The sequence below is a fragment of the Neltuma alba genome, unplaced genomic scaffold (genome assembly GCF_004799145.2).
Source record: "Neltuma alba isolate B1F8T4 unplaced genomic scaffold, ASM479914v2 tig00012456_pilon, whole genome shotgun sequence".
Lineage (NCBI taxonomy): Eukaryota > Viridiplantae > Streptophyta > Magnoliopsida > Fabales > Fabaceae > Neltuma > Neltuma alba.
The window spans coordinates 1-25,193 of NW_021636935.1; the positions used below are offsets into that span (position 1 = coordinate 1).

At 34.5% G+C, this 25,193-nt stretch overlaps 2 protein-coding genes across 2 annotated transcripts; both read left to right on the top strand.

Annotated features, from left to right (window-relative positions):
- Positions 1 to 236: 236 nt before the first annotated feature.
- LOC114727293 (disease resistance-like protein DSC1) lies at positions 237 to 2,470 on the top strand (the record flags this gene model as incomplete). The annotated part of the gene is made up of 4 exons (XM_028913993.1): positions 237 to 873; positions 1,097 to 1,318; positions 1,432 to 1,704; positions 1,985 to 2,470. Coding segments are annotated over 4 exons (1,618 nt in total), but the record flags the coding sequence as incomplete, so codon positions are not given.
- A 6,950-nt stretch (positions 2,471 to 9,420) lies between these two features.
- LOC114727265 (TMV resistance protein N-like) lies at positions 9,421 to 12,856 on the top strand. Its single transcript, XM_028913966.1, has 4 exons — positions 9,421 to 10,128; positions 10,710 to 11,811; positions 11,903 to 12,175; positions 12,755 to 12,856. Exons 1-4 carry the CDS (start codon positions 9,623 to 9,625, stop codon positions 12,854 to 12,856), a joined length of 1,983 nt encoding a protein of 660 aa, XP_028769799.1. The 5' UTR covers positions 9,421 to 9,622.
- Positions 12,857 to 25,193: the final 12,337 nt, after the last annotated feature.

Sequence of the window (25,193 nt, forward strand, 5' to 3'; positions counted from 1 at the left end):
TGAAACCGCTAAAAATGAACTTCAAATATGCACCTTGTATATAAGGGATTCAAATAAATCCTAGACACATACAGTGAAAGTATTAAAATCTTGGAGAACCAATTAATATTGATAATCTCTTCAAAGAATCCAAACATAACTGTATTGAAAAAAAATTATATGATAATAGAGTACAATATATAAAACAGAACATGTTACGAAAATCATCTTCATAGTAAAAATTTTCGCTTTTGTAGATACGACGAAGGTGAATTTATTGAAGGTATTGCTGAAGATGCATACGCTAGGCTGCCTCCTAAACGCTTCCATAACGATGATTACATCGTTGGACTTGAGCCCCGTATAGAAGAAGTCATGTCACTTTTGAATGAGTCTGATAACAGTGTTTCTATGTTGGGGATTCATGGAGCTGGTGGAATTGGTAAAACAACCCTTGCAAAAGCCATCTATAACTCAATCTTCTTCTATTTTGAAGGTGCTTGTTTTTTATTTGATGTCAGAGAAGTGTCAAAGAAATATCAGGGTGTTGTCCGCCTTCAACAAACACTTCTATCAGAAGTTCTTGAGGAAAAGAAGATGAAGTTTGGTAGTGTTGATGAAGGAATATCAAAAATAAAGCATAGACTCTCTCACAAAAAGATTTTGTTGATTCTTGATGACGTTGAAGAAGTTGAGCAGTTAGAACAACTTGCAGGAGGGGCTGATTGGTTTGGTTGTGGAAGCAAGATCATCATAACAACAAGAAACAAGCAATTGCTAGTTGCACACGATCTTAAAAAAACATATGAAATGAAACAGCTGAATGAGCATGACTCTCTTAAACTGTTTTGTTGGCATGCCTTTCGAATGAGCCACCCTCCAAAAGCTACAAAAGTATGTCAATTGGTGTTACAGATTATGTACGTGGCCTTCCTTTGGCCTTAAATTGATAGGCTCCAATTTGAGACATAGAAAATTAGCGGAATGGAGATATACACTACAACAATATAACCAAATCACTGGAAGAACAATACATGAGATATTGAAAATAAGCTATGATTGCTTACAAGAGGGTGCTAAGCGTATTTTTCTGGACATTGCTTGTTTCTTTAAAGAGGAGAATTTGGAATATGTTGAAGACATACTAGGAGCTTGTTATTATGGGACAAGGTTTTATATTGAAGTTCTTGTTGATAAATCTCTAATAACTGTTGCTGATAATGGTCGCTTGCACATGCATGATCTAATTCAACAAATGGCTAGAGAGATTGTTAAGCAAGAGGCACCCTCCAGTCTTGGTAAACGTAGCAGGTTATGGTATTACAAAGATGTGCTTAATGTGCTGCAAAATAATTAGTAAGAGAAAAAGGTTATCTATTTCCTTACGTACATTAAATTGTATAAATTTGAAAAATTATCTAACAATGTCACTTTTTTGAACTTGTGTTATAGGGAGGAAATGATATTGAAGGGATAATCCTTGATCCACCTAAACAAGAAGAAGTGATATGGAATGGTTTGGCCTTTCAGAAGATGAAAAATCTTCAAATTCTCATTGTTCGAAATACCCAATTCTTAACAAGTCCCAAGTATCTTCCTAATAGTTTGATATTGCTTGATTGGGAGAGATATCCTTCTATGACTTTACCACCAGATTTTTCTCCTCCAAAACTAGTTTGCTTCAAGTTATATAGAAGTCTTTTCAAATTGGAAGAGCCATTCCAGGTACATATTTTTACTCTTTTTTTTTTTTTACTTCTTTCTATCTTTTTTCTTTGATCAAATTTCTGGAGCCATAATTTTTCTAAGAATCAAGAATAAATAACTTTAACTCTCATTGTATTTTTTGTTATTATCTATATATAGACTTGCTCACCTATTTCGGATTTCAGAGATTCAATATAAGATAGATAAACCAAAGAGATGCTAAAATATTCTATTCAAAATATAATATTTATTGATAGTTGCTGTTAATTAAATAACCTTATATTTTTGTTTTTTGCAGAAGTATGAATATGTGACATATATGAATTTCTCGCAATGTGAATTCTTGAGAGAAGTGCCTGATATGTCTCATTTTCGAAATTTAAAAACATTGAGCTTTCGCGAATGTTGCAATCTGATCAAAGTTCATGATTCTGTGGGATCTCTTCATAAGCTAATACTATTAGATGTTGGTGAATGTACCAAACTTAAAAGCTTTCCATGTGAAATCAACATGCCATGTCTTGAAGATCTCACTCTTTCTGGCTGCAAGAGTCTTAACTACTTGCCACGTATCGTCGGAAAGATGGATGCACTTACCGGTATTTCTGCAGATAGGACTGCTATTAAAGAGCTCCCACCTTCCATTGGAAATCTTTCAGGGCTTGATACTTTGTTTATACACTCTTGCAAAAGTCTTAGGGAGCTTCCGACCAGCTTATTGATGTTGCAAAATCTTAGCACACTTTGTTGGGAGGCATTCAACCTCGTGGTAGAAAATCTTTAAAGAAACTAATGCAAGAGAGTCAACCATTGACTAGTTGCGCAAACATGGAGTTCCTGGGACTTGGAAACTGTGGCTTGTTGGATGAAGATGTTTACCTTACTCTAAAATGTTTTCAGAATGTGCATCACTTGGATCTATCAAGAAATGATTTTGTGTCAATTCCTGACTGTATTAAAGAGTGTGCTAATTTGAGGGTACTAGAAATACATAATTGCAAGAGGCTAAGAGACATACCAGAGTTGCCATCAGGGTTGAATGACATAAGGGCAGAGAATTGCACATCACTAACAACTGAGTCAGTAGGCCGTTTATGGTCTCAGGTTTTTCTCATGCCTTTGATAATTTTCATTTGTCATGATCCTGGGCTTTATAGCTATGGCAAGGATAAACTTCTAAAAATCATGTCATAATTAGAATTTTTCAGCATTCGGTAATGTTTAATAATTTTTATTCATCTAAAGACATAGAAAGATAGGAAGATCATATTAAAAACATTCCAATGAATGGGAGATTAAGTTATTTGATATCTATAATTATAAATAATTACTCCTTCATTATAAATGTAGGAACTAGTTAGGGATTTATGGTTCTGAACGTAAGATTTAATCTATTTTTCTCTCTTATATCTATTAATTTTTCTGATACTAATTGTTTAACTTTATAAACTGATATATAATCTAACGTTATCATGTCAATTTTGTTGGAATTAGGTAATTTATTGAGCTTCCTTAATCTCCTCAATTAACTAAGTAGTTCTTACATTAAAGACCAGATGAGTAAATTGGAAGTATTCTTTTATGTGTAGTTCTCGAATCTGAAAACACCTTTGGTCTCTATTGTTTTGATAAATCAGGCTAAAATCTTCTTTTGCAAAGGAGTTGGTATGCCGGCAACAACATTTCCTGATTGGATTGATTATTGCTGTAAAGGAGGCACATTGTCTCTTCGTGTTCATGGGAAAACTTTTCCCCGTCTTGTTGTTGCAATTGAATCAGGGAAAACAAAGACAAGAAAGAGTATTCCCTTCCAAGTTTTTATGAGAATCAATGGTCGTCAAATGTCATGGATAGAAGGTGATGTTCCTTATGTGCCTGATGCAAGTAAAGAAGGTCGTGTGTTGCTCTTTTTCGGTAAGCCAGGCCATGTGTTCTTATTTGATATACTTCAGAATTTTCATGAAGAAGAAATGAAGGGGCTTAATAAGTTTCTAGAATCAGATTGGAACGACGTGGACATACACGTAATGTTTGGGTCATATATTTCCATAATCAAGTGTGGAGTTTATGTTGATAAGCAGCAAATAAGTATGGAGAATATTTGCTTTGTGTCTCCTAGGGAGTTCATGAATACTTCAAGGACTTCACTGAAACGAAAAGCCATAGCTTCTTCTCTTGGTGAATCAGCCAAGAAGCTCTTGAGACATTTCAAGGCTGCTAATAAAAGAAAGCTCAATGACAAAGGGACACATTAAAGTGAGTTTCTACTTTCTTCTACTAATTGTCATTTCAATTTTGTGCTTATCATTCGTTTTGTTCCCTTTCATGTATTGCAGGAGAAGAAAACGACACCAAGTTTCTTGGTACATGATGTCTTACCCAATGGGCGAGCATTTTTGGAAACTTCTTTACTACTAGATGTTGGTTAACAAATGGTCTGTTTTTGTAAACATGGTTGTTGATTTCAATGTCATTGTGTATTGGTAATTTATGTTTATGACGAAAAATAGTACCATATATAAATACTTATATCTAATGTTTCATTTCTCAACATCATATATTCTAAAAAGGAAAATTGCAAATGAAGACCCCTAATATGTAAAATTACAATTTGGGACCCTCAACTTGAAAATAACAAATAAGGACCCGATTCCACTTTTGCAAATATCAAATTGTATTAAAATGTTTGAAATACCCCTCAGCTGAATGACAAGTTGACTATGAAAAATAACAAGTTCATTTTAGCGAAGGACAATTTCAGTAGACCAAATCACAACTTGGCTGAGGGTATGACAAATGATAAGTTGACTACGAGAAATGACAAGTTCACTTTAGCGAATGGAATACTATAGTAAACCAAATCACAATTTAGCTGAAGGACATTTCAGACATTTCACCCACATTTCATATTTGCAAAAGTGGGACTGAGTCCTTATTTGCTATTCTCCAAATTCAGAGTCCCAAATCACAATTTTACATATTAAGGGGTCTTTATTTGCAATTTTTCCATCTAGAAACTTGGTATAATTGTTTAAATTTGCTATGATTTTCATATTAGGAAGCCTCTACCATGGATAATAAGCTAGTTCTTGAGTGAGAATACTTGGTGATCTAGAAAAAAGCTACCCACTGAAGGTCTGACCAACAAGGCCACCAAGAAATTTGGCAGCCCCATCCCCCCCCCCCAAATAATCTTTTGGGATTTTAGACTAGTCCCCACAATAAAATAGTTGCCAATTTGTTGAAAGCTTTACAAACCCATATAATTGTTAAGGGGAAAATTAGAGAAAAGACTTTAGAGAAAATCATTATATCTATTGAAAAGCATCATACAAATTATAATTATTTAAAAATACTAATCGCTAAAATGTAAATTTTAAAACACTAAATTCACTCTCGCCAATTTTCCTCCATGACCTCCTACCTTCAATTTTTTAAATAAAAGATAAAACTGATGAAGCCGAAACCGCATTTCGATCTCTTTGCTTCTGCACAATCATGAACATCCAAATATATATGGAAGATAACAGAAGTAACATTAATACTGTGGAGATAAAGTTAATTGACATCTTATATCTAATGCTAAATCCAATCTTTCAACTAGTTCTTATATTAAGAACTGAAAATAGTAGTACTTTTTCTTCAATCTCCCAGCCTAATTTTCAGTTATATATATTATAGTAAGCTATACTACATGCAGATCATTAGTAACATGGCTAGCTAGCTCTTTACAAATTGTGCAAAGATGCATAATATAACATATTATTATATTGCTCCTCTGTGGAATCCCCTTTATAAAAATGGCTCAGCCAAACTAGTTGTTGTCCTTTTTATTCTGAGACATTGAACGTTGCTTATTATCTTAGGCAATTATATTCTGGAAGACATCGTAAATGGCACGTCTTTTTATTTGGAATTGACGTAACTGTGTGTGTGTGTGTCTATAGAGATAGGCACTGGATGTGGAAGAATGCGATCCCTTTTGAGTGGGAAATGAAATGCGAAAGGGAATAATATATCATTAGAATATTTGCTTCTGCACATATGTTTATATGAGATCCGTCTCTCCTTTTTAAATAGCATGTCTTTTCACTCCTAGCTATAACTTGTTAGAATCATTTGTTGTTGATATGTTTAAGGGGATAAGATGGATCCAGTACCCCGAAATATTTTCTCGGATACATTCAGTACTTTTAAGTATTTTGTGGTCCATTCAGCACCCCGAAATATATTTTTCAGGTGTCTCGCTACTTGCAATATTTTTTGATGTATCTAGCATCTCAAAATATATTTTTTTTTACATCTAGTACCCAAAAAATCTTTTTTGGTGCATCAAGCACCAAGACAAAAAAAAAAGGCTTCATGATAATAGATGCATCACAAAATAGTTCGAAGTGCTGAATGCAGCTAATATAATACTTCAGCGACTGAAGACACTTTAACTTTATGTTTAGTGGACTTGAATTAATATGGAAGCACCCATACATTTGAAGCAGTTAAGCATTTTGTTTTCTTTTTTTTTTAAAAAAAAAACCAGCAGTGGAGCATCTTTTGCGTGCAATAGTTCAACTCAACCAGCATCCTTGCTGTTGAATTACATGTATGTAAAAACTTGTAAATTAAACATAGATACGTTTGAGTGTTTAATCTTACTCTTAATTCATAATTATTTTAACCGATTTTTTGTTTGTTTTCAAAATTATTTTTTGTACATTGATTTTAAATAATTCAAAATAATTCAACAATTGAAAATATGTAACATGATATTGACGTCTTTCCCAAAATTGATGGAGAAGGAGAATAAAAAACTAATTAATGAGAGTTTTTTGAAAGAAGTTTTTTCCTTTGAAATCTCCACATTTTACAAAAGAAACAGTTGAAGAGAAAAATATGTGACTCGCACGTATTATTTTCTCTCCAATTTTCTTTCCCTCTCACTTTTTTCTACTTATCCAAGGAGGGGAAGATATAATTTTCCCTCATGCTAACTCAAGCACATTGGTAACGCAATTTCAGATTATACGTATCCTTTCAAGCAATTACCTCTTCACAGGTACTTCAAAAATATTCTCTTCTCCGTCTTCATACGTTGATCATTGTTTCGCTTCCAAAATTTAGAAAAGCATTGTAATAATTGGAATATGATTCTCTAGCTGACTGGATTGACGTAACTGAGACATGCAAAAAGGAATAATATATGCATCGATTTAATTTTGTCACATCCTCCACACTGATGTGGGAAAATTAAAATTAAATATTCTATCCCATCATCGTTATAAAACATTTTAAACATCACACCGAAATTAAAAAAAAAGAAGTAGTTAAATTATTAATTTTGTTTGACAATGACTAAAAATTTCACATTTATCCTTATTTAAAATTAGAAATCATGTATTGAGAAGCTATAGAAAATTTGAATTGAATATTAAATAGGGAAATTTTTTGTATGCAAAAATAGGGATAAAATGTAAATAATATTTTACATGATGATTTATAATACTAGGAGTCATCTATTCGTTTCAAAGTGTGCCTTATAACAAAGAATCGAAAGTGTGTTTTATTATAGGGATTACATGTTAGTAAAGTATACAAATTTTATAACAAATTTTACCGAATATAAATTAAAAACTACTTCACGAACTGTAAATAATAGGGAAACTTATTTTACATGTACCCAAACTTTTTTTTATCAATCTTTTATTTTTTTACATGTAATTTTCTTTTTTTAGTTACATCATTTAATTTTTGCTCTATTAGCATAGCTTGCTTTAGTAATATAATTAGCTTTTGTATAGGTGTTCACGGTGCTAATCGAAGAACAAAGTTAAAGATTTAATTAAAAAAGCATATAAGTGCCAAATTAAAAATTAAGAAAAGTATGTGTATTCTCAAGATAGTTTTCCCTAAATAATATGGCTGATTTATTTTTCAATTTTTTTTATGCTACACAAAACATATTTTATATGGATAAAATTACTTTAAGAGATACTCATACTGTTTTAATATCGATCTTGCCTCTTGCTTTTATTATTCGTAAAGAATTTAATTAATGGTAATTATCTTGGAGCCGCTCATCGTGCCGTCGTTTCTTTTTGCCTTTTTTTTTTAAGACACAGGTATCCTCTTATCGGATGTAACTTTATTTAAATATTATCGGGTACTAAATATAGACACTTATCCCAATAAGAATTCAAACCTTAGTTTACCATGTTATGGGGATTAGACTTTTTTGCTAGACCTGATCCCATTGATAGGTCCTTTCGACATAACCAAATAAAGCAATGTGGCTTTTTCCTTGTGTTTTCAGGAAGAACAAAAAAAAAAAAAAAGAAAAAACACCTGCGGTAAAGCATTTTTTATGTACTACGAATTTCACTTTGATATGTTCAATAATTGAAAGTATCGGTTCCAAAAAGACAAATAACTTCGGACTAGACGCAAAAACTAAAATTAATTAAAAAAATATAACTAGGTCTCAAAATATCAATTTAAGCTATATGTAAATTTCAATTTGCAATTGAAATTTTAGCAACATTATTTTTAAAAAAAATGAGCAACATTATGTATTTTTAAACATTATCTTAATTTATATTACCTTTGGTCTTTAATATAAAAGCTAATTTAACTTTTTATTTGGTCCTAAATATAAGATCCCAATCCACTTTGTCTCTCATATTTATCTATTTTTTTAAGGTAGTTCTTGTAGTATTTGTATATGTTAAATATTTCATCAAATGACACTTTATTAATAAGGATACTTTAGGAAAGATAACACCTATTTATTGTAAAACTAACTTAACTAATTTCATTAATCTATCCAAATTAGTTAACTAGCTCTTATATTAAGAACCAGATGTAGTAGTATGTATTATTATAAAAGCTAAAGGGAAAAAAAAAAAGCAACATGATAAGAGCAAAACAAGAGATGTAAAAAAAGAGGGTGGGGTCTCATTCATATACAAGTATACAAAATATATAGTCTTTTATAACCTTTCAAACAACTTGAGATTGACAATAAGATGAAGAAAATTAACTTACATATTTTCATAATACATATAATAAAAGACTCCCAAGAAAAAGTCGATTTTAGAGACTGCGATTTCGTGGGTAAAATTCTAAATATCCTTTTATATATGGAAATCCACGTCGTAATGATACCTATAGCAGTATGAAGCTGTTAAGCAGTTAATATTGTTCCGGTAAGAAAAAGAAAAAGAAAAAGAAAAGGCAGTTAATAGTGCTGGCTTATTCCTTTCTTTCCATCTTTATTTTTTCCTTTGTGGTTCAAACTTATTCCTTTCTTTTCAATATATTCTCCCAAAATTATGATAAATTCATCAAGTCAATCTATCATCCACTGCTTTTGATCTCATGAATTATTCTTCAGATATTTATATGGACCTATATTGCATAATACTATAGCATAGCTATTTATCTTCACTGTTTAAGTTCAATAATACAAGAACACCATTAATCAAAATGCCAGGGAGAGCTGTGGGTCCATTTATTTCGCAGTGATCAACAGAGCTTGCGGGACCAGATCTTTTTAAAACAAAACTTATTGTAACACACACATAATATATTTCTTTTTTTCCAGGAATACGGCCTCACACCCTATGCAACTTGGTCCGCCGTGGATTACTGAGTCCTTCAAGATGAAATAAAATAAAACAAAAACCAACTGGAAGAAGACTGGAAAAAAAGGATCCATCATCTGCACTATCATTATTTTCTTGGGTCAACAGTTGCTTCAAGAAATACAAAAGTCAAACAAAAACAAGGTAACACCGTCTTCACATTTGGATCCATTTAATCAATATATATATATATATATATATTTATATGAAAGCACAATCCACGTTAACTGTATAAGTTTCTCTCTCGTTTGAGTTTTCAAATCTCAACACCTAACTTCAAGTCTGCGATTATTGCCGCCATGGCGATTCAAGTGGTTTCACCATCATCCCATAGCTTCACCAGCGAAGCTAAGTATCGATATGATGTTTTCCTGAGTTTTAGAGGTGAAGATACTCGCCACATCTTCACTGCACCTCTCCACGATGCTTTGCACCGTAAGGGAATCAACGCCTTCATTGATGACAAGAAGCTTGGGAAAGGGGAAAAGATCTCACCTACGCTTCTTAAGGCCATTGAGAGATCCAGGATTTCCATTATTGTGTTCTCTAAGAACTATGCTACTTCCACTTGGTGCCTGGAGGAACTTGCTCACATCGTTTGGTGTAAGAAGGAAAAGAAACAGCTGGTTATGCCCATCTTTTACAAGGTAGATCCGATGGATGTTCAGTATCAGAGAAACAGCTTTGAGGAAGCCATGGCTGTTCTTGAAGAAAGATTCAGAGATGACACGGAGAAAGTTAGAAAATGGAGATCTGCTTTGTTTGAAGCTGCTAGCTTGTCATCAGCATGGCTTTTCAAAGATGGGTATGTTTTCTTATACTATTTTCTGAAAGCCATCTACTGAGCAAATTTTGAAACAATTAATTAGTGGTTGGGGGGTCTGGGGAGGGATAGATGTACATAGTCTTACCCTCACAAGGGGAGAGGTTATTTTCAGGATTTAAACCCTTGACTTTCAAGTCACATGATAGCAATCTCACTGTTGCTTAAAGGCTCACTCTCTTAGCACGCTATTGAAAACGTTTGAAATTTTGATATGTGGCTTTTGCTTTTGCAGTTCAAAGGTGCTGTGAAATGGTGGTTTTTACAGTATTTTTCTCATGAGGATAATTATGAATTGTGTTTAATATTCAAAATTTTTATTTTCAATTTAGAAGTTTAAATAGTTCTATAATTTGACTTTTTTGTTTTTGCATTATTACTCTTAGATTTACTTAAATGATATAATTCAAATAACAAATACTTATAATTTTTTTTTAAAAAAAATTAGACCTATAGAGTGAAGGGATTAAAATCATAGAGAGCTAAAAGATCATAGAAATATAAAACAGAATATGTGGCGATAATTATCTTCATAGTAAACAAATTCACTTTTCCTTTTGTAGATACCAAGATGGATTTATTGAAAGTATCGTTGAAGATGCATATGCTAGGCTACCTCCTAAGCGCTACCATAACGTTGATTACATCGTCGGACTTGAGCCTTGTATAGAAAAAGTGATGTCACTTTTGGATGAAAGTGATGATAATAGAGTTTCTATGTTGGGAATTTATGGAATTGGTGGGATTGGCAAAACAACCCTTGCAAAAGCTGTCTATAATTCAATCTTCTTCAATTTTGAAGGTGCTTGTTTTTTGTTTGATGTTCGAGAAATATCAAAGAAATATCAAGGTGTTGTTAGCCTTCAACGAACACTACTATCAGAAATTCTAGATGAAAACAAGATTAAGTTTTGTAGTGTTGACGAAGGAATATCAAAAATAAAACATAGGCTCTCTCGGAAAAAGATTCTATTGGTTCTTGATGACGTTGAAGAAGTTGAACAGTTAGAACAACTTGCGGGAGGATGTGATTGGTTTGGTTGTGGAAGCAAGATCATTATAACAACAAGAAACAAGCAATTACTAATTGCACGCAATATCACAAAGACATATGAAATGAAGGAGTTAAATGAGAGTTACTCTCTTGAGCTTTTTTGTTGGCATGCATTTCGAAAGAGCCAACCTCCAAAAGTATACAAAAGTATGTCCATTGGTATTACACGTTATGTACGTGGCCTTCCTTTGACTTTAAAGTTGATAGGCTCCAACTTGGCACACAAAGACTTAGAGGAATGGAGATATGCATTGAAACAATATTATCAAATCTCAAGAACAACAATATATGAGATATTGAAAGTAAGCTATGATTGCTTACAAGATGATGCTAAGCGTATTTTCTTGGACATTGCTTGTTTCTTTGCAAAGGAGACATTGGAATTGGTTGAAGACATACTAGGAGCTTGTTACTATGGGACAAGGTTTTATATTGAAGTTCTTGTTGATAAATCTTTGATAACTATTGCTGATAATGGTCTCTTGCTGATGCATGATCTAATACAACAAATGGGTAAAAAGATTGTTGAGCAAGAGGCACCCTCAAATCCTGGTAGACGTAGCAGGTTATGGTATTACAAAGATGTTCTTAATGTGCTGCGCAAAGATTTAGTAAGCATTGAAAATTTATCCATTTCCTTATATACAATAAACTGTGCAAATTTGGCAAATAGCTAACTGTATTACTTTCTGGAACTTGTAGGGAGAAAAAGATATCGAAGGAATAATACTTGATCCACCTGAACAAGAAGAAGTGAAGTGGAATGGTTTAGCCTTTGAGAAGATGGATAATCTTCGTATTCTCATTGTTCGAAATACCCAATTCTTAACAAGTCCCAGGTATCTTCCCAATAGTTTGATATTGCTTGATTGGGAGGGGTATCCTTCTATGACTTTACCACCGGATTTTTCTCCTCCAAAACTAGTTTGCTTCAAGCTGTGTAGAAGTCTTTTCAAATTGGAAGAGCCATTCCAGGTACTTTATTCACTCTTTTTTCTGTGATCAAATTTCTTGAGCCATAATGTTCTTCTGAGAATTCGAGAATAAATTACTTTTAACTCTCATTGAATTTTTTATTATCTTCTATAGAATCGTCAACTATTTCACAATCCAGAGATTTTTCGAAGATTCAGTACGAATAAGATTAGATAAATCAAAGGGAGGCTAGCATATTCTGTTCAAAAGATAATATATTTCTTGACAACTGTTATTAATTAAATAATATTGGTTTTCTTTTGCAGAAGTTTGAATATGTGACACATATGAATTTCTCGAGGTGTGAATTTATAACAGAAGTACCTGATATGTCTCATTTTCAAAACTTAAAAACATTAAGCTTTCGCGAATGTCGCAATTTGATCAAAGTTCATGATTCAGTGGGATTTCTTTGCAAGCTTATCAAATTAGATGTTCGTAAATGTACCCAACTTAAAAGCTTTCCAAGTGAAATCAACATGCCATCTCTTGAGATGCTCGTTCTGACTGATTGCAAGAGTCTTGACTACTTCCCAAACATAGTTGGAAATATGGATGCACTTGGAAGTATTTTTGCAGATGGTAGCGCTATTAAAGAGTTTCCAAATAGCTTATTCACGCTACAAAATCTTAGCGTACTTCTGCTGGGAGGCCTTCGATCTCATGGTAGAAATTCCTTGAAGAAATTACTGCAAGAGAGCCAACCATTTATGAGTTGCGATAACATAGAGTGCTTGGATCTCGGAAACTGTGGCCTATGGGATGAAGATGTTTACCATACTCTGAAATGTTTTCAGAATCTGCAAAACTTGGATCTATCAGGAAATAATTTTGCATCACTTCCTAAGTGCATTAAAGAGTGTGATGATCTCATGACGCTCGAAATAAATAATTGTAAGAGACTAAGAGACATACCAGAGTTGCCATCGGGGTTGCGCCAGATAAAGGCAGAGAATTGCACAGCATTAACAACCGAGTCATTAAGCCGTTTATGGTTTCAGGTTTTTCTCATTTTCCTTTTGATAATTTTCATTTGTCATGTTGGATTTTAAAGCTTTTGCAGGAATAAACCACGACAAATCATGTCATAATTAGAGCTTCTTACTAGTGTGGGTTAATAATGTTTCGGCATCTAACACCCTCATTATTTTCAAGTTGCATTTTACAACTTTGATTATATTTATGATGCATCCTCCACCTTGATGTTGTTATTATTATTTCTTTTGTGTTTTCAGCACCCTAATCTTTTTCTTGTGTGCATCCAGCACCTTAAATCATAAATAAAATTAGGATATCAGATGCAACTAGAAAACAATATCAAACGTGTAGGATGCACCACAAAAATAACATTAATTAGGGTGCCAAATGTTACTTTAGCCCTTGATTTTTTTTTTTTTTTTTTTGCCAGATACCCCTTGATATATCCTATCTATGAATAATATAAATTTCAAGTATTATTTTATATGTTATTCTCAAATCTGAAAAAGCCTCTCCTGTTTGGTGTTTCGATAAATCAGGCAAAAACCTTCTTCACTATGCCAGCAACAACATTTCCTGATTGGTTGGACTATTTCTGTGAAGGAGACACATTGTCTCTTGGTGTTCGTGGGAAAACTTTCCCTGCTCTTGTCATTGCAATCGAATCGGGCAAAGCTAAGGCAAAAAGGAGAGTTCTCACCTTCCAAGTTTTTATCAGAACGAATGGCCGTAGAATGTCATGGACAAAAAATGATGCTCTTTATGCTCCTAGTCAACGCAGAGAATGTGATACGTTGCTTTCTTTTGGTAAGGAAGGTCATGTGATGTCATTTGATTTACTTCAGAATTTTGATGAAGAAGAGTTGGAGGAGCTTAATAAGTTTCTGGAATCGGGTTGGAATGATGTGGACATACAAGTCATGTGTGACTCACCAAATATCTCCATAATTAAGTGTGGAGTTTATGTTGATAAGCAGCAAACGAGCATGGAGAATATTCGCTTTGTGTTTCCTAGGGCTTTCATGAATAATGCTTCAAGAACTTCACTGAAACGAAAATCCATAGCTTCTCCTCTTCATGCACCAGCCAAGAAGCTCTTGAGACATTTCAAGGCTGCTGATAAAGGACAACTCAATAACACCAAGAAAGGGACCAAGTAAGCCTCTATTTTCTTCTGCAAGTTGTCGTTTATTTATTTCGAGGTTTTGGGTTATTATTAATTTTGTCTGCTTTGTTTGTATTGTAGGAGAAGAAAACGACACCAAGCTTTTCGTTCGTGGTACAAGACGCTCTATCCAAGGGGCAAGCATTTTTGGAGATTTCTTTACTACTAGCTCTCTATTTACGAAAAAAATTAGGAGCATTACTTTAGCCCTTTGAGAATGGAACGTCAGCCGATTACCACTACCCCCAACACTTGTCGGTTTTTAATGCTCTTTTATGTAGTATCACTTGGTACTAAATGAGTCATTTGAGTGTTTAGTAGCACACACCAACATTTAATAGAGATAAAGGAGCAAACTTTATTTGGGATTGAGATATGCAGGCATTGGATTTGGAAGAATGTGATGCCTTTTGAGTGGTAAATTAAATGCCAAAAAGGAATAATATATGCATCCATTGGGAAAATTAAATTAAAACTAAATATTCTATCCTATCGTTATTATAAAACATTTTTAGCCATTCTAAATGAAAAAGAGGTAGTTAAATTATTAATTTTTTGAAGCCATAAAAAAATAAATTAAACATAAAATAGGGACAGTCTTCTTTTTTTTTTTGGCCAGCAGGGACAGTCTTTTTTAATACATAGATAAGGGATAAAATGAAATTAACATCTCAACTGATGCTTTATAATAAGAATCATCCTTTTTTTCCCCTAAAATATGCCTTATAATAAAGATTAGGAATTATGTGTGTTTACATAACGAAATATAGATAATAGATTTTAGTAAACTATATATTAAGCGCCAAACATGAGTTGGCTCAAAGGGTTATAAAAAAGTATACTACTTCATATCCTTAATATAATAGCTAATTAACTAATTTAAATAGATTAAGAAAATTAATTAGTTATCTAGAATAAATATGTATTTTTTTTTCTTAAAATGTCATTGTTAATCATGTATATGTATTACCTAGAGCTATCAATTGATGAAACATTTAACTTGTACAGCTATTATAAGGTCTATATTAAAAAAATACATAAACATTAAAAATAATGTGTATTAAAGTTTTATATTTAGGATAAAATTGAAAATCAAACCATCTGTTATATTAAAGATTAGAAGTAATATATATTAGTGTATTGGGTATATTGGGCCTATCTCAGGTCCAAGCCCAAATGTCTGAGTCTGATTTTGTTGAGTAACCATAGTCGGTTATGTTGTTATGCATTGTTATATGTATAAAGCAATCTGTAAACCTCATGGAGTTCAGTTGAGTTGAATAAGACTCAAAGTTAATCTCTCTTCTTCTCTGTCTTTCCCAGTAATCTTGCAGGGTATCAGAGCCGTGCCGTCACTGGCAAGACTCTGATCTAGCAATTACAGCTTGATTCAAAAATAAGATCAGTATCTTCTCGCTCTCTCACAATGTCTGAAACTAGTGGAGTTAGTGGAGCTCGTGATGATATGCAGATCTCAAATTCCGTTCCTCACTTCTTTACAAATAAAAAGATCACTGTTCGGTTGGATGATAATAATTATCTAATGTGGAAGCAGCAGGTTCAGCTTATGGCAAAGCAACACAAGCTATTAGGTCTTCTTGACGGTACATCTCAAACTCCGACGTCCAAGATCCAAGGGGAAAATGATCAGATGATACCTAATCCAGCCTATGAGGAATTTGAGGTTCAGGATTCCTCTTTGGCGTCTTGGCTGCTAGCATCTGTCAGTGCCTCAGTACTACCTGAGCTAGTAGGATACAATACTGCTGCTCAGATCTAGACTCGACTTGAACAGTTATTCTCAACAAAGTCTGATGCAAAGGTATTATCCTACCAAAATCAACTCTCCAATCAGAATAAAGGATAGCTACTGATGAGAGATTTCTTGGCTACTGTAAAATCGTTGTGTGATCACCTAGCAATGCTTGGTCATCGCGTTCCGGATACAGATAAGATCTCCTATGTGTTGAATGGATTATCTACTGAATATGAATCAGTCATCGCAATAATCAATGCTGCTCATGGGCGTTTCTCTCTGTCAGAAATTCACACAATGCTGATTGATGCTGAAACTCGCTAGAAGTCCTTTCTTTAAGCAGCCTCTGTGCAAGTCAATTATGCAGGCTCACATTGTTCCAGTTTTGTTGACAATACTGAGCAAGTATATGTAGTAGGCAGAGGTCATTTCACTAGCAGGGGTGGACCTCCTCCTCCACCGACCTTTCAGCAACCTCTTCGCCCTTCATTTGGTAGAGGTTGAGGCAGAGGACCAGTGGTTTCTAAGCCAACATGTTAGATTTGCACAAAGGTTGGTCACACGACTGATCGTTGTTTCTTCCGATATGTGTATACTTACAATAATAACATTCCTCATCATATTTCCAATACTCATAATAATAACTCTACTCCAAGTGCATATAACACTGTTGCCTCGTTTGATGAGTGTCATCCTGTGGTCGATTGTGAGCACTCTGCTGTTCAACCAAATGCATCTGCATCTGTTCCTTAGCCTGCTGTTGGTATTACTTCTCAATCAAATCCTGCTCTAAATCCACCTTTGGTTGCCAACTCTTCTTCTCCTCAACCTACTGGTCAATCTTCTGGTGCACAAGTGTTTCTAGCTCATCCTACTACAGTGACTAGTGATGATGCACAGTACTTTGATTCTAGCGCCACTCAACATGTAGCTCACTCAACCAATAAAATGCAGCAAGTCTTTGATGGATCTGGCATGGTTGAAGTAGGTAATGGTCAACCCTTACCTGTCTCTAATTTTGGACACTCGGTCTTATCTGCTGCTAAGCCTTTACATCTTCGGAATATTCTGTGTGTTCTTGAAATGAAAAAGAATTTGATGTCCATACTCAATTTACAAGGGAAAACCAAGTTTCTGTTGAATTCTTTCCTAATGACTGTGTGGTTAAGGATCTGCAGACCCGTACGATTTTGGCGCATAGTACTGAGAGTCATGGAATGTATAAGTACCTTGAAGATGCAAAGAAGCTAAAGGATCATCAATCATATTCTGCTCTCAATAGTAACAGCAACAGTTGTTTTTTTGTGTCTACTTCTGATGTATTAGTTTTGTGGCATCACAGACTAGGTCATCCCTCTGTGGATGTTACTAAGAAAGTTTTACATTTGAATAAGGTAGAAGTCTCTCAGAATGTAATTTGGTCAATTTGTCAGGCTTGTCAACTGGGAAAGAGTCATAAACTTCCCTTTGTACCTTCTACCACTAAATACAACAAACCTTTTCAACTTGTTATGGCTGACTTGTGGGGACCGGCCCCCATTTTATCATCTAGGTATGCTTACTATGTTGCCTTTATTGATGCACATAGTCGATTCATGTGGATCTACTAACTCAAAACTAAGTCTGAGGCTCTGCAAGCTTTTAAAACCTTTAAAAGCAAAGTTGAACTTCAGTTTCAAACTAAAATAGTACAGTTTCAATCAGACAATAGTGGGGAATTTCAAGCTTTCTCGAAGTTCTTATCTGAGGTAGGAATTGAACACTGATTGTCATGCCCACATACTTCTGAGCAGAATGGGCTCGTTGAAAGAAGGCACAGACATATTGTAGAAACAGGGCTTACATTACTTGCTCAAGTTGAGTTACCTTTGTACTACTAGCCACATGCATTCACTTCTGCAGTATTTCTTATGAACCGATTGCCTTCTCAACCACTAAAAGGCATTTCTCCCTATGAGAAGCTCTATGGTAAAGTTCTTGATTACTCTATATTGAAGGTTTTTGGGTGCAAATGCTACCCATAGATTCGTCCATATAATGCTCATAAACTTGCATATCATTATGCTCCATGTACCTTTCTTGGCTATAGTGCTCAACATAAAGGTTACAAGTGTTTGGATCCCCTAACAGGAAAATTGTATATTTCAAGGCATGTGAGATTTGATGAAAATGCTTTCTTTGCAACAACTCAAGTCAACACTCGCCAGCGGTCCACCTTATCTTCACCTGACCCAGTGTCATCCTTTCAACCCTTGACTACCTCCACTACATCACCTTATTCAGTTACCTCTTTACCCAGTTCCTCCTCTCCCACTATTACTCCCAATTCCTCATCTGACACACCTGCCTTACCACCCCAACCACCCATCATTCCAACACTCACTATTAACAATCACCCCATGACTACCAGATCCAAAGCTGGCACCTTTAAACCTAAAGCTTATCTTAGCACTGCCTCTCAACCCTTCTGTCCTGATAATATATCTGAAGCCCTAGCTGACCCTCACTGTTGACTTGCTGCAGAAGAAGAGTACAATGCTCTTCTCAAATTCCAAACCTGGGAAATTCTTCCACTTCCCGCTGATCGAAAAGTTGTGGGTTGTAAGTGGATCTTTAAGCTCAAGACTAATGCTGATGGTGTACCTATCAAAAGAAAAGCCCGACTTGTTACTAAGGGTTATTCCCAGGAAGCTGGAGTAGACTACAATGATACTTTTAGCCCTGTTGTTAAGTTCAGTACTGTTCAAATCTTTATCACCTTAGCAGTGACTAAGAGATGGAATCTTCATTAGATTGATTTCAATAATGCCTTCTTGAACGATGAACTTACTGAGGAAGTTTTATGATGCAGCCACCAGGCTTTGAGAAGAAATCTGATGGCTCTGAGTTTGGTTTGGTTTGTAGACTAAAAAAGGCAATCTATGAGCTTAAACAAGCTCCCAGAGCATGGTTCCAGAAGCTCAAAGATACACTCTGTAACTTGGGTTTTCAGCAAACTAAATCTGGTGTGTGCCTATTCATTCGTCAATAGGAGGATCATATTCTGTATCTCCTTGTCTATGTCGATGATCTTATTCTTACAAGCAGCAGCAATGATGCTATCAAGAATGTTGTCTCTCAGATGAATTCATTCTTTTCTCTGAAAGTTCTTGGTGAATTCTCCTTCTTTTTAGGCATTGAATTTCATAGAACTCAAGTGGGAGTTCATATGTCACAGAAGAAGTACATTACTGAGTTACTAACAAAGACACATATGATGATGTCAAATGCTAAACCCATGCCAATGACTACATGTGCTAAACTCACTAATATGGATAGTTAGGTGCTGCAAGACCCCTTGTTGTATCGTAGCATAGTGGGAGCCTTAGCTCCTTACAGTATATCTGTCTTACTCGACCTGATATTTCCTACACTGTGAACAAATTAGCTCAATACATGCAGTGTCCTTGGGATGTGCATTGGGAAGGGATTAAGCGTGTGCTTCGCTACCTTAATGGGACCAGTTCATATGGCCTGCTCCTTCAACCAGTAGCAAATTTCACTGTCCAAGGATTTGCTGATACCAATTGGGCTTCATTAAAGGAAGATAGGCGCTCACGAGTGGGTATCATACTTACTTAGGTCCTAATCCAATCATGTGGACGTCTCGTAAGCAACCTGTTGTAGCTCGCTCTCCTACCAAAGCAGAGTTTCGCAGTGTTGCTGATTCAGTCTCTGACATTCTGTGGCTTCTTGCTGTACTCAAAGAGATGCGTGTTGATATCATCGGCATTCCATCTGTATGGTGTGATAACTCTGGAACATTTGCTCTCTCTGCTAATCCAGTGTTACACAGTAAATCAAAGCATTTTGAGATTGACCTATACTTTGTTTGAGAGAAAATTGATGATGGCACTCTATGGGTTAACTATGTTCCAGCTGCAGAGCAAGTAGCTGATGTTCTAACCAAGGCCCTTCCACCTGCTGCATTTGCTGAATGTCGTGAAAGGCTTCATGTGGTTCCGATCGAAGTGTTGTACTCTTAAAAAAAAAACAAAAGAAAAGAAAAGATGGGGGGATATTAGTGTATTGGGTATATTGGGCCTATCTTAGGTCCAAGCCCAAATGTCTGAGTCTGAGTTTGTTGAGTAACCGTAGTTGGTTACGTTGTTATGCATTGTTATATGTATAAAGCAATTTGTAAACCTCACAGAGTTCAGTTGAGTTGAATAAGACTCAGAGTTAATCTCTCTTCTCTGTCTTTCCCAGTAATCTTGCAGTATATACATAACTATATATAACAAGTATTACCGAATGCAAAAACTATTCACAAACTATAAATAATATGGCATGATTTAATTTTCAAAACTTTTATATTTAAGGACACATGTTTTACATGATTTTTTTTTTTTACTGTTTGCAGATCGAGCGTCCATCCTATCCATCTGGCAAAAAATCTGGGTCTTACTAGTTTTATTATTCTTTTTTGTTTTGGGCCAAACTCACTTTTATTATTTGTAAAGAATTTAATCAATCGTTATTATCTGGGAGCGACTCATCGCGTCGGTGCTTTCGACATCATTCAAACAAAGCAGTGAGGCTTTTTATTTGTGTTTTGAGAGGAAAACCAGCGGTGAAGCATTTTTTATTTTTGGGTACTGAGTATTTTTCACTTTGATATGTTCAATAATTGAGAGTATCAAATCCAAAGAGAGACGCAAAGTAAAATTAGTTATAACTAACGATAGCTAAAATTAATAAGGAAAAAAAAAGGGATAATTAGGTCTCAAAATATCAATTTAAGTTATTAAATTTCAATTTGCAACTGAGACTTTTTTTGTAAGGGTTTGTACTGATATTTAAAAATTATTTTTTGAAAAAATTGTTTAGAATACCGACTTCTTAATATATAGTATGTATTATGAAAGCTAAAGAAAAATGTGAACGACGTCAATATGATAAGAGCAAAAGAGAGAAAAATACTTAAATCAAGTTCTTTATACATCTATTATGTCACATTCTCAAGTCCAATGTGATTATGTGTTCCATTTTTTAATGTGAACTTATATTAAATGATAATACTTCAAAAACAAGACACATGACAATTTGGTTGTAGAACTTAATATATAAACATTTATATATATATATATATATAAAAGAAACTTGGTGTTGTCCAAAGAGAAATAAGAGAATTCTCATTATTTTACCAGTACATATAGTTTCTATATATTTATAACCTTTCAAACAAAAGAGTATAATAACATAAAGAAAATTCACTTACATATTTGCATAATATATATTAATAATAAAATGCTCCCAAGAAACAGTAGATTTTAGAGGTTATCTGATTTTAAGGGTAAAAATTCTAAAGATATATCCTCTCTTTCAAGGTTATAAAATCCACGTTGTAATGAAGCTATTAAACATTTAAATATTTAATATTGCTGGTTATTCCTTTCTTTCATTCTTCTAATATATGATGACCAAGCCTGACAAACCTATGTTTTACATACACTTTCATATATTTTTGGTGGATTTTTGTTATTATTATTGGTCCTTAATTGTATTATTAGAGTATAATATTCATATTAGAATGTTTTAACTTGAATTAGTGCGTAATAGAAGCAAATTTGTCATAACCTATCTTTCAATTTTTAATTGCAGCTTTTTTTGAGGAATTAAAATAAAAAAAAAGAAATATTAAAAGGAAAAAAAGTAAAAGAGGGTCAGATAGTAAAACGGTGCGTTGTACTACCTGCCCTAAAATTCAAATCATCATCGTCGTCTTCAGGAGAGGCACACAAGGGGGAGGACGGCGTGGGCAGAAAGTGAGAACCAGAGGGCAGAAGAGTGGCGACAGCACGAGAAGACCAGGGGGAGTGACGGCACAATCACAACCTCCGGCATTCTCTCCGTTCACCGCTCACATTCTTCTCCGTTGAATCTTCCTGGTGGCAGAGAGGACCAGTGACGGCAGAAGACAGAACGAAGGACCAGAGGATTGCGGCAGAGGCAGACCAGAGGAGCTCGATCTGTTCTCCACGAATCTTCATCTCCGTTGAATCTTCCTGGTGGCAGAGAGATCGCGACAGAGACAAGTTGAGCAGAGGACGGCGTGAATGAACAGAGGATCAGAGGAGTCGACGGCGAGAGGTCCAGAGTGTGCGACAGGAGCCTTCAATCGTTCTTCATTCTCCATACTCCTCACTCTCGGCCAATTCCATCATCTCCGTTGAATCCAAATATTCGAATCCACCACCATCACCATTTCTTCCATCACCGTTAAAATCCATCTTCACCATTCCATTCCATTCAATCCAGCATCATCTTCATCACCTCTCTCGGCCTCATTCATATTTTACCTGAATCCGTCCCTTCACCTCAACTTGCATGGTTGCTTGGTGCTTCATACGAGTTGTATCTGCATCGGGTTCTATGAGCAGCTGAGTTCATTGCCTCTTGGAGATGGAGCAGCGGCTGGAGTTCCAGAAGCTAGCAGGGGAGTTAATTTAATTCAATTCATTTTCTCTTATCTAAATTTGGATTCTCTGTTTGTTTGTAGAATGCTGAGATTTCGGTTGATTATCTCTATTGAATTGAGCACTTGTGATTGTGACTGAATTTTGTAGCTTAAATGTTATATTTTTGTATTCCTTTTACGAGTTTATTGATATTGTATTGTTTCGCATGTTATATAATTGATTTGAGCTTGCTTTTGAGTGTCTCATTCGAGCATTATTTTTTCAGAGGAAACGCTATTTGATTTAATCACAGTTGCACACTAAGTGGTTTTAAATAGCAAGTTAAGAGATGTTTACTAACTAGGATAGGAGTAATCACTAATTATAATTGCTAGACTCAAATGATATTTTGGGGTTTTTCATTAAGACTTAGTGCATTGTTTTTAATTCTCAAAATATTTTGAACAAAAAAGGTCACTAATCCATTTCTAAGAAGTATTCATCTCATACATTTTATCATATCCATTCTCATTCATTTTTATAAAGGAAAATATTTTTTAAAAAAAGTTTAGATTTATTCCATTGCATCTTTAATAGTTAGTAAAGTAAAATTAATTTTCAAAACCTAAAACATTTTTACCAAGTCAATTCTTTATCCTTTACCTATTTAGTTGTTTAGGATCTTTTTAGAGGCTCCTGAACGTAAATATAATTCCAATCGTGCACTATACTGTATTAATTCGGTTAATTTTTAAAATTAATCTAGAACAACTAATGGTTCGTTCTTCCCTTACCATAGCTATTTATCTTGATTCTTTAAGTTCAATGCATGAATGCAATAACACCATTAATCAAAATGACAGGCCTATGGATTCATTTATTTCGTAGTCATCAATAGAGCTTGCTCGACAAGATTTTTTTAAAACTAAAATTTGATATAATCCTTACTTATTGATAGACAATGAAAAAAATTAAATATTGACTTTAGATTTACTTACCCTGCTATAAATAAATTTAAGTAAAAAAATTGAAATTTTGAAAAATAGTTGTTCTCTTCAGATTAATTTTAGCTTGTACGTGACTGCAAGTCTGTAACTCATTATAGGTACCCATCAACCGTTGACTCTGACCTAAAACAATCTAGAAGTCGCTGCAAAAAATTACTTTGATTTAAGAATCTAACAACTACAAAAAAAAAAAAAGACTTTAAACAATGACTTTCGGCGGCGACAAAGAAAGTCACCGCTGAAAGTCCACTTTCAGTGACGACACCAAAAGGTCACTACTGAAACTAAAAGTCACCGTTGAAAGTGACTTTTTTGTCGCTGCTGAAAGTGGACTTTTAGTGGTGACTTTTTTTGTCGCTGTTAAAAGTATACTTTTGATAATCATTGGGTTCACTTTCAGCGGCAACATTCTATAGTCGCCGCTGAAAGTAGACTTTTAGCAACGATTTTATAATGTCGCCGCTAAAAGTGTAATATAATAATATATATTTTATTTTATAATATTAATGAACATATTCAATTTGGTTTAGCGGCAAAAAGATTGGATGCGAAAGGAGGTGGTCACAAGTTCAAACTTTGAAGAAGACACATTTAAGGTGAAAATATTTGAATAATGACATGGCAGGGAGGAGTGATGTGGCAATGACGTGGAGGTGCTAGTAATGATGTGGCGGTCGGCGGTGATGATGTGGCAGCTGGTGATGATGACGTGGCGGCCGGCGGTGATGGCGTGGCGTTGGTAAGGCCAATTCTTATTAGGTATTACTTTCAGTGGCGGCAAAAAAGCCGCCGTTGAACATCTCTTTTGGTTGTGACAAATTGTCGCCGCTGAAAAATCTTTTCGCGGTAACAAGAATATTGCCGCTGAAAGTGTCTTTCAACGGCAACATTCTTGTCGCCGCCGAAACTTTTAAAAGTTGTCGCTGAAAGTTTTTAACCACTTTTTAGCCGTGACTTTTTGTCGCTGCTGAAAGTCAATTTTTTTTTGTAGTGCAACTGTTGACTTTGAATTAAATAAAAGTTTTTACAAATTTGTAATGATTTATTTATTTTCGAAACAACTTCACAAAACGATAAAATTGAAGTCAAGCGATGCTTCCTTTTCTGCACCACTGTTTAGGCCAAGGAAAAAGAAAAACAATAAAAACAAAACTTCTGCACCGTTTGGATCGATTTTCACGATTTACGAGTGAGACTATTATTAAATTGTTATTTAATCATTTTTATTTAGAAAATTATTTATATTTTCCGGCCAAGAAAAAGAAAATTATTTATGATAAATATTGCAAACACTCATTTTAACACACAAACACACACTTAATAGTTGCTCCTCAGGAATTTGGCCTCACACCCAATGCAACTTGGTCCGCCGTAGATCATTGAGTCCTTCAAAATAAATGAAAATTAAAACAAAAACAAACTGGAAGAAAGAATCCGTCGACCTGCACCATCATTACTTTCCTCAATCAACGGTGGCTCCAGGAAACGACAGAAAAGTCAAACAAAACAGAAGCCACCGACCTCTACCAGGTGTGGATCCATTTAATATATATATATATATATATATATATATATATAAAAGAGTCACGATCCACGTTAACTGTACAGGTTTCTCTCTCGTTTGAGTTTTCAAATCTCAACACCTAGCTTCAACTCCGCGATTATTGCAGCC

What these genes read in the sequence shown, in the direction of transcription:
- LOC114727265 (XM_028913966.1), top strand. Translation starts at nt 9,623, where the DNA reads ATGGCGATTCAAGTGGTTTCACCATCATCCCATAGCTTCACCAGCGAA. An exon ending in GCATGGCTTTTCAAAGATGG is followed by an intron (nt 10,129 to 10,709) that starts GTATGTTTTCTT and finishes TTCCTTTTGTAG; the next exon opens with ATACCAAGATGGATTTATTG. An exon ending in AATTGGAAGAGCCATTCCAG is followed by an intron (nt 12,176 to 12,754) that starts GTACTTTATTCA and finishes GTATTTTTGCAG; the next exon opens with ATGGTAGCGCTATTAAAGAG.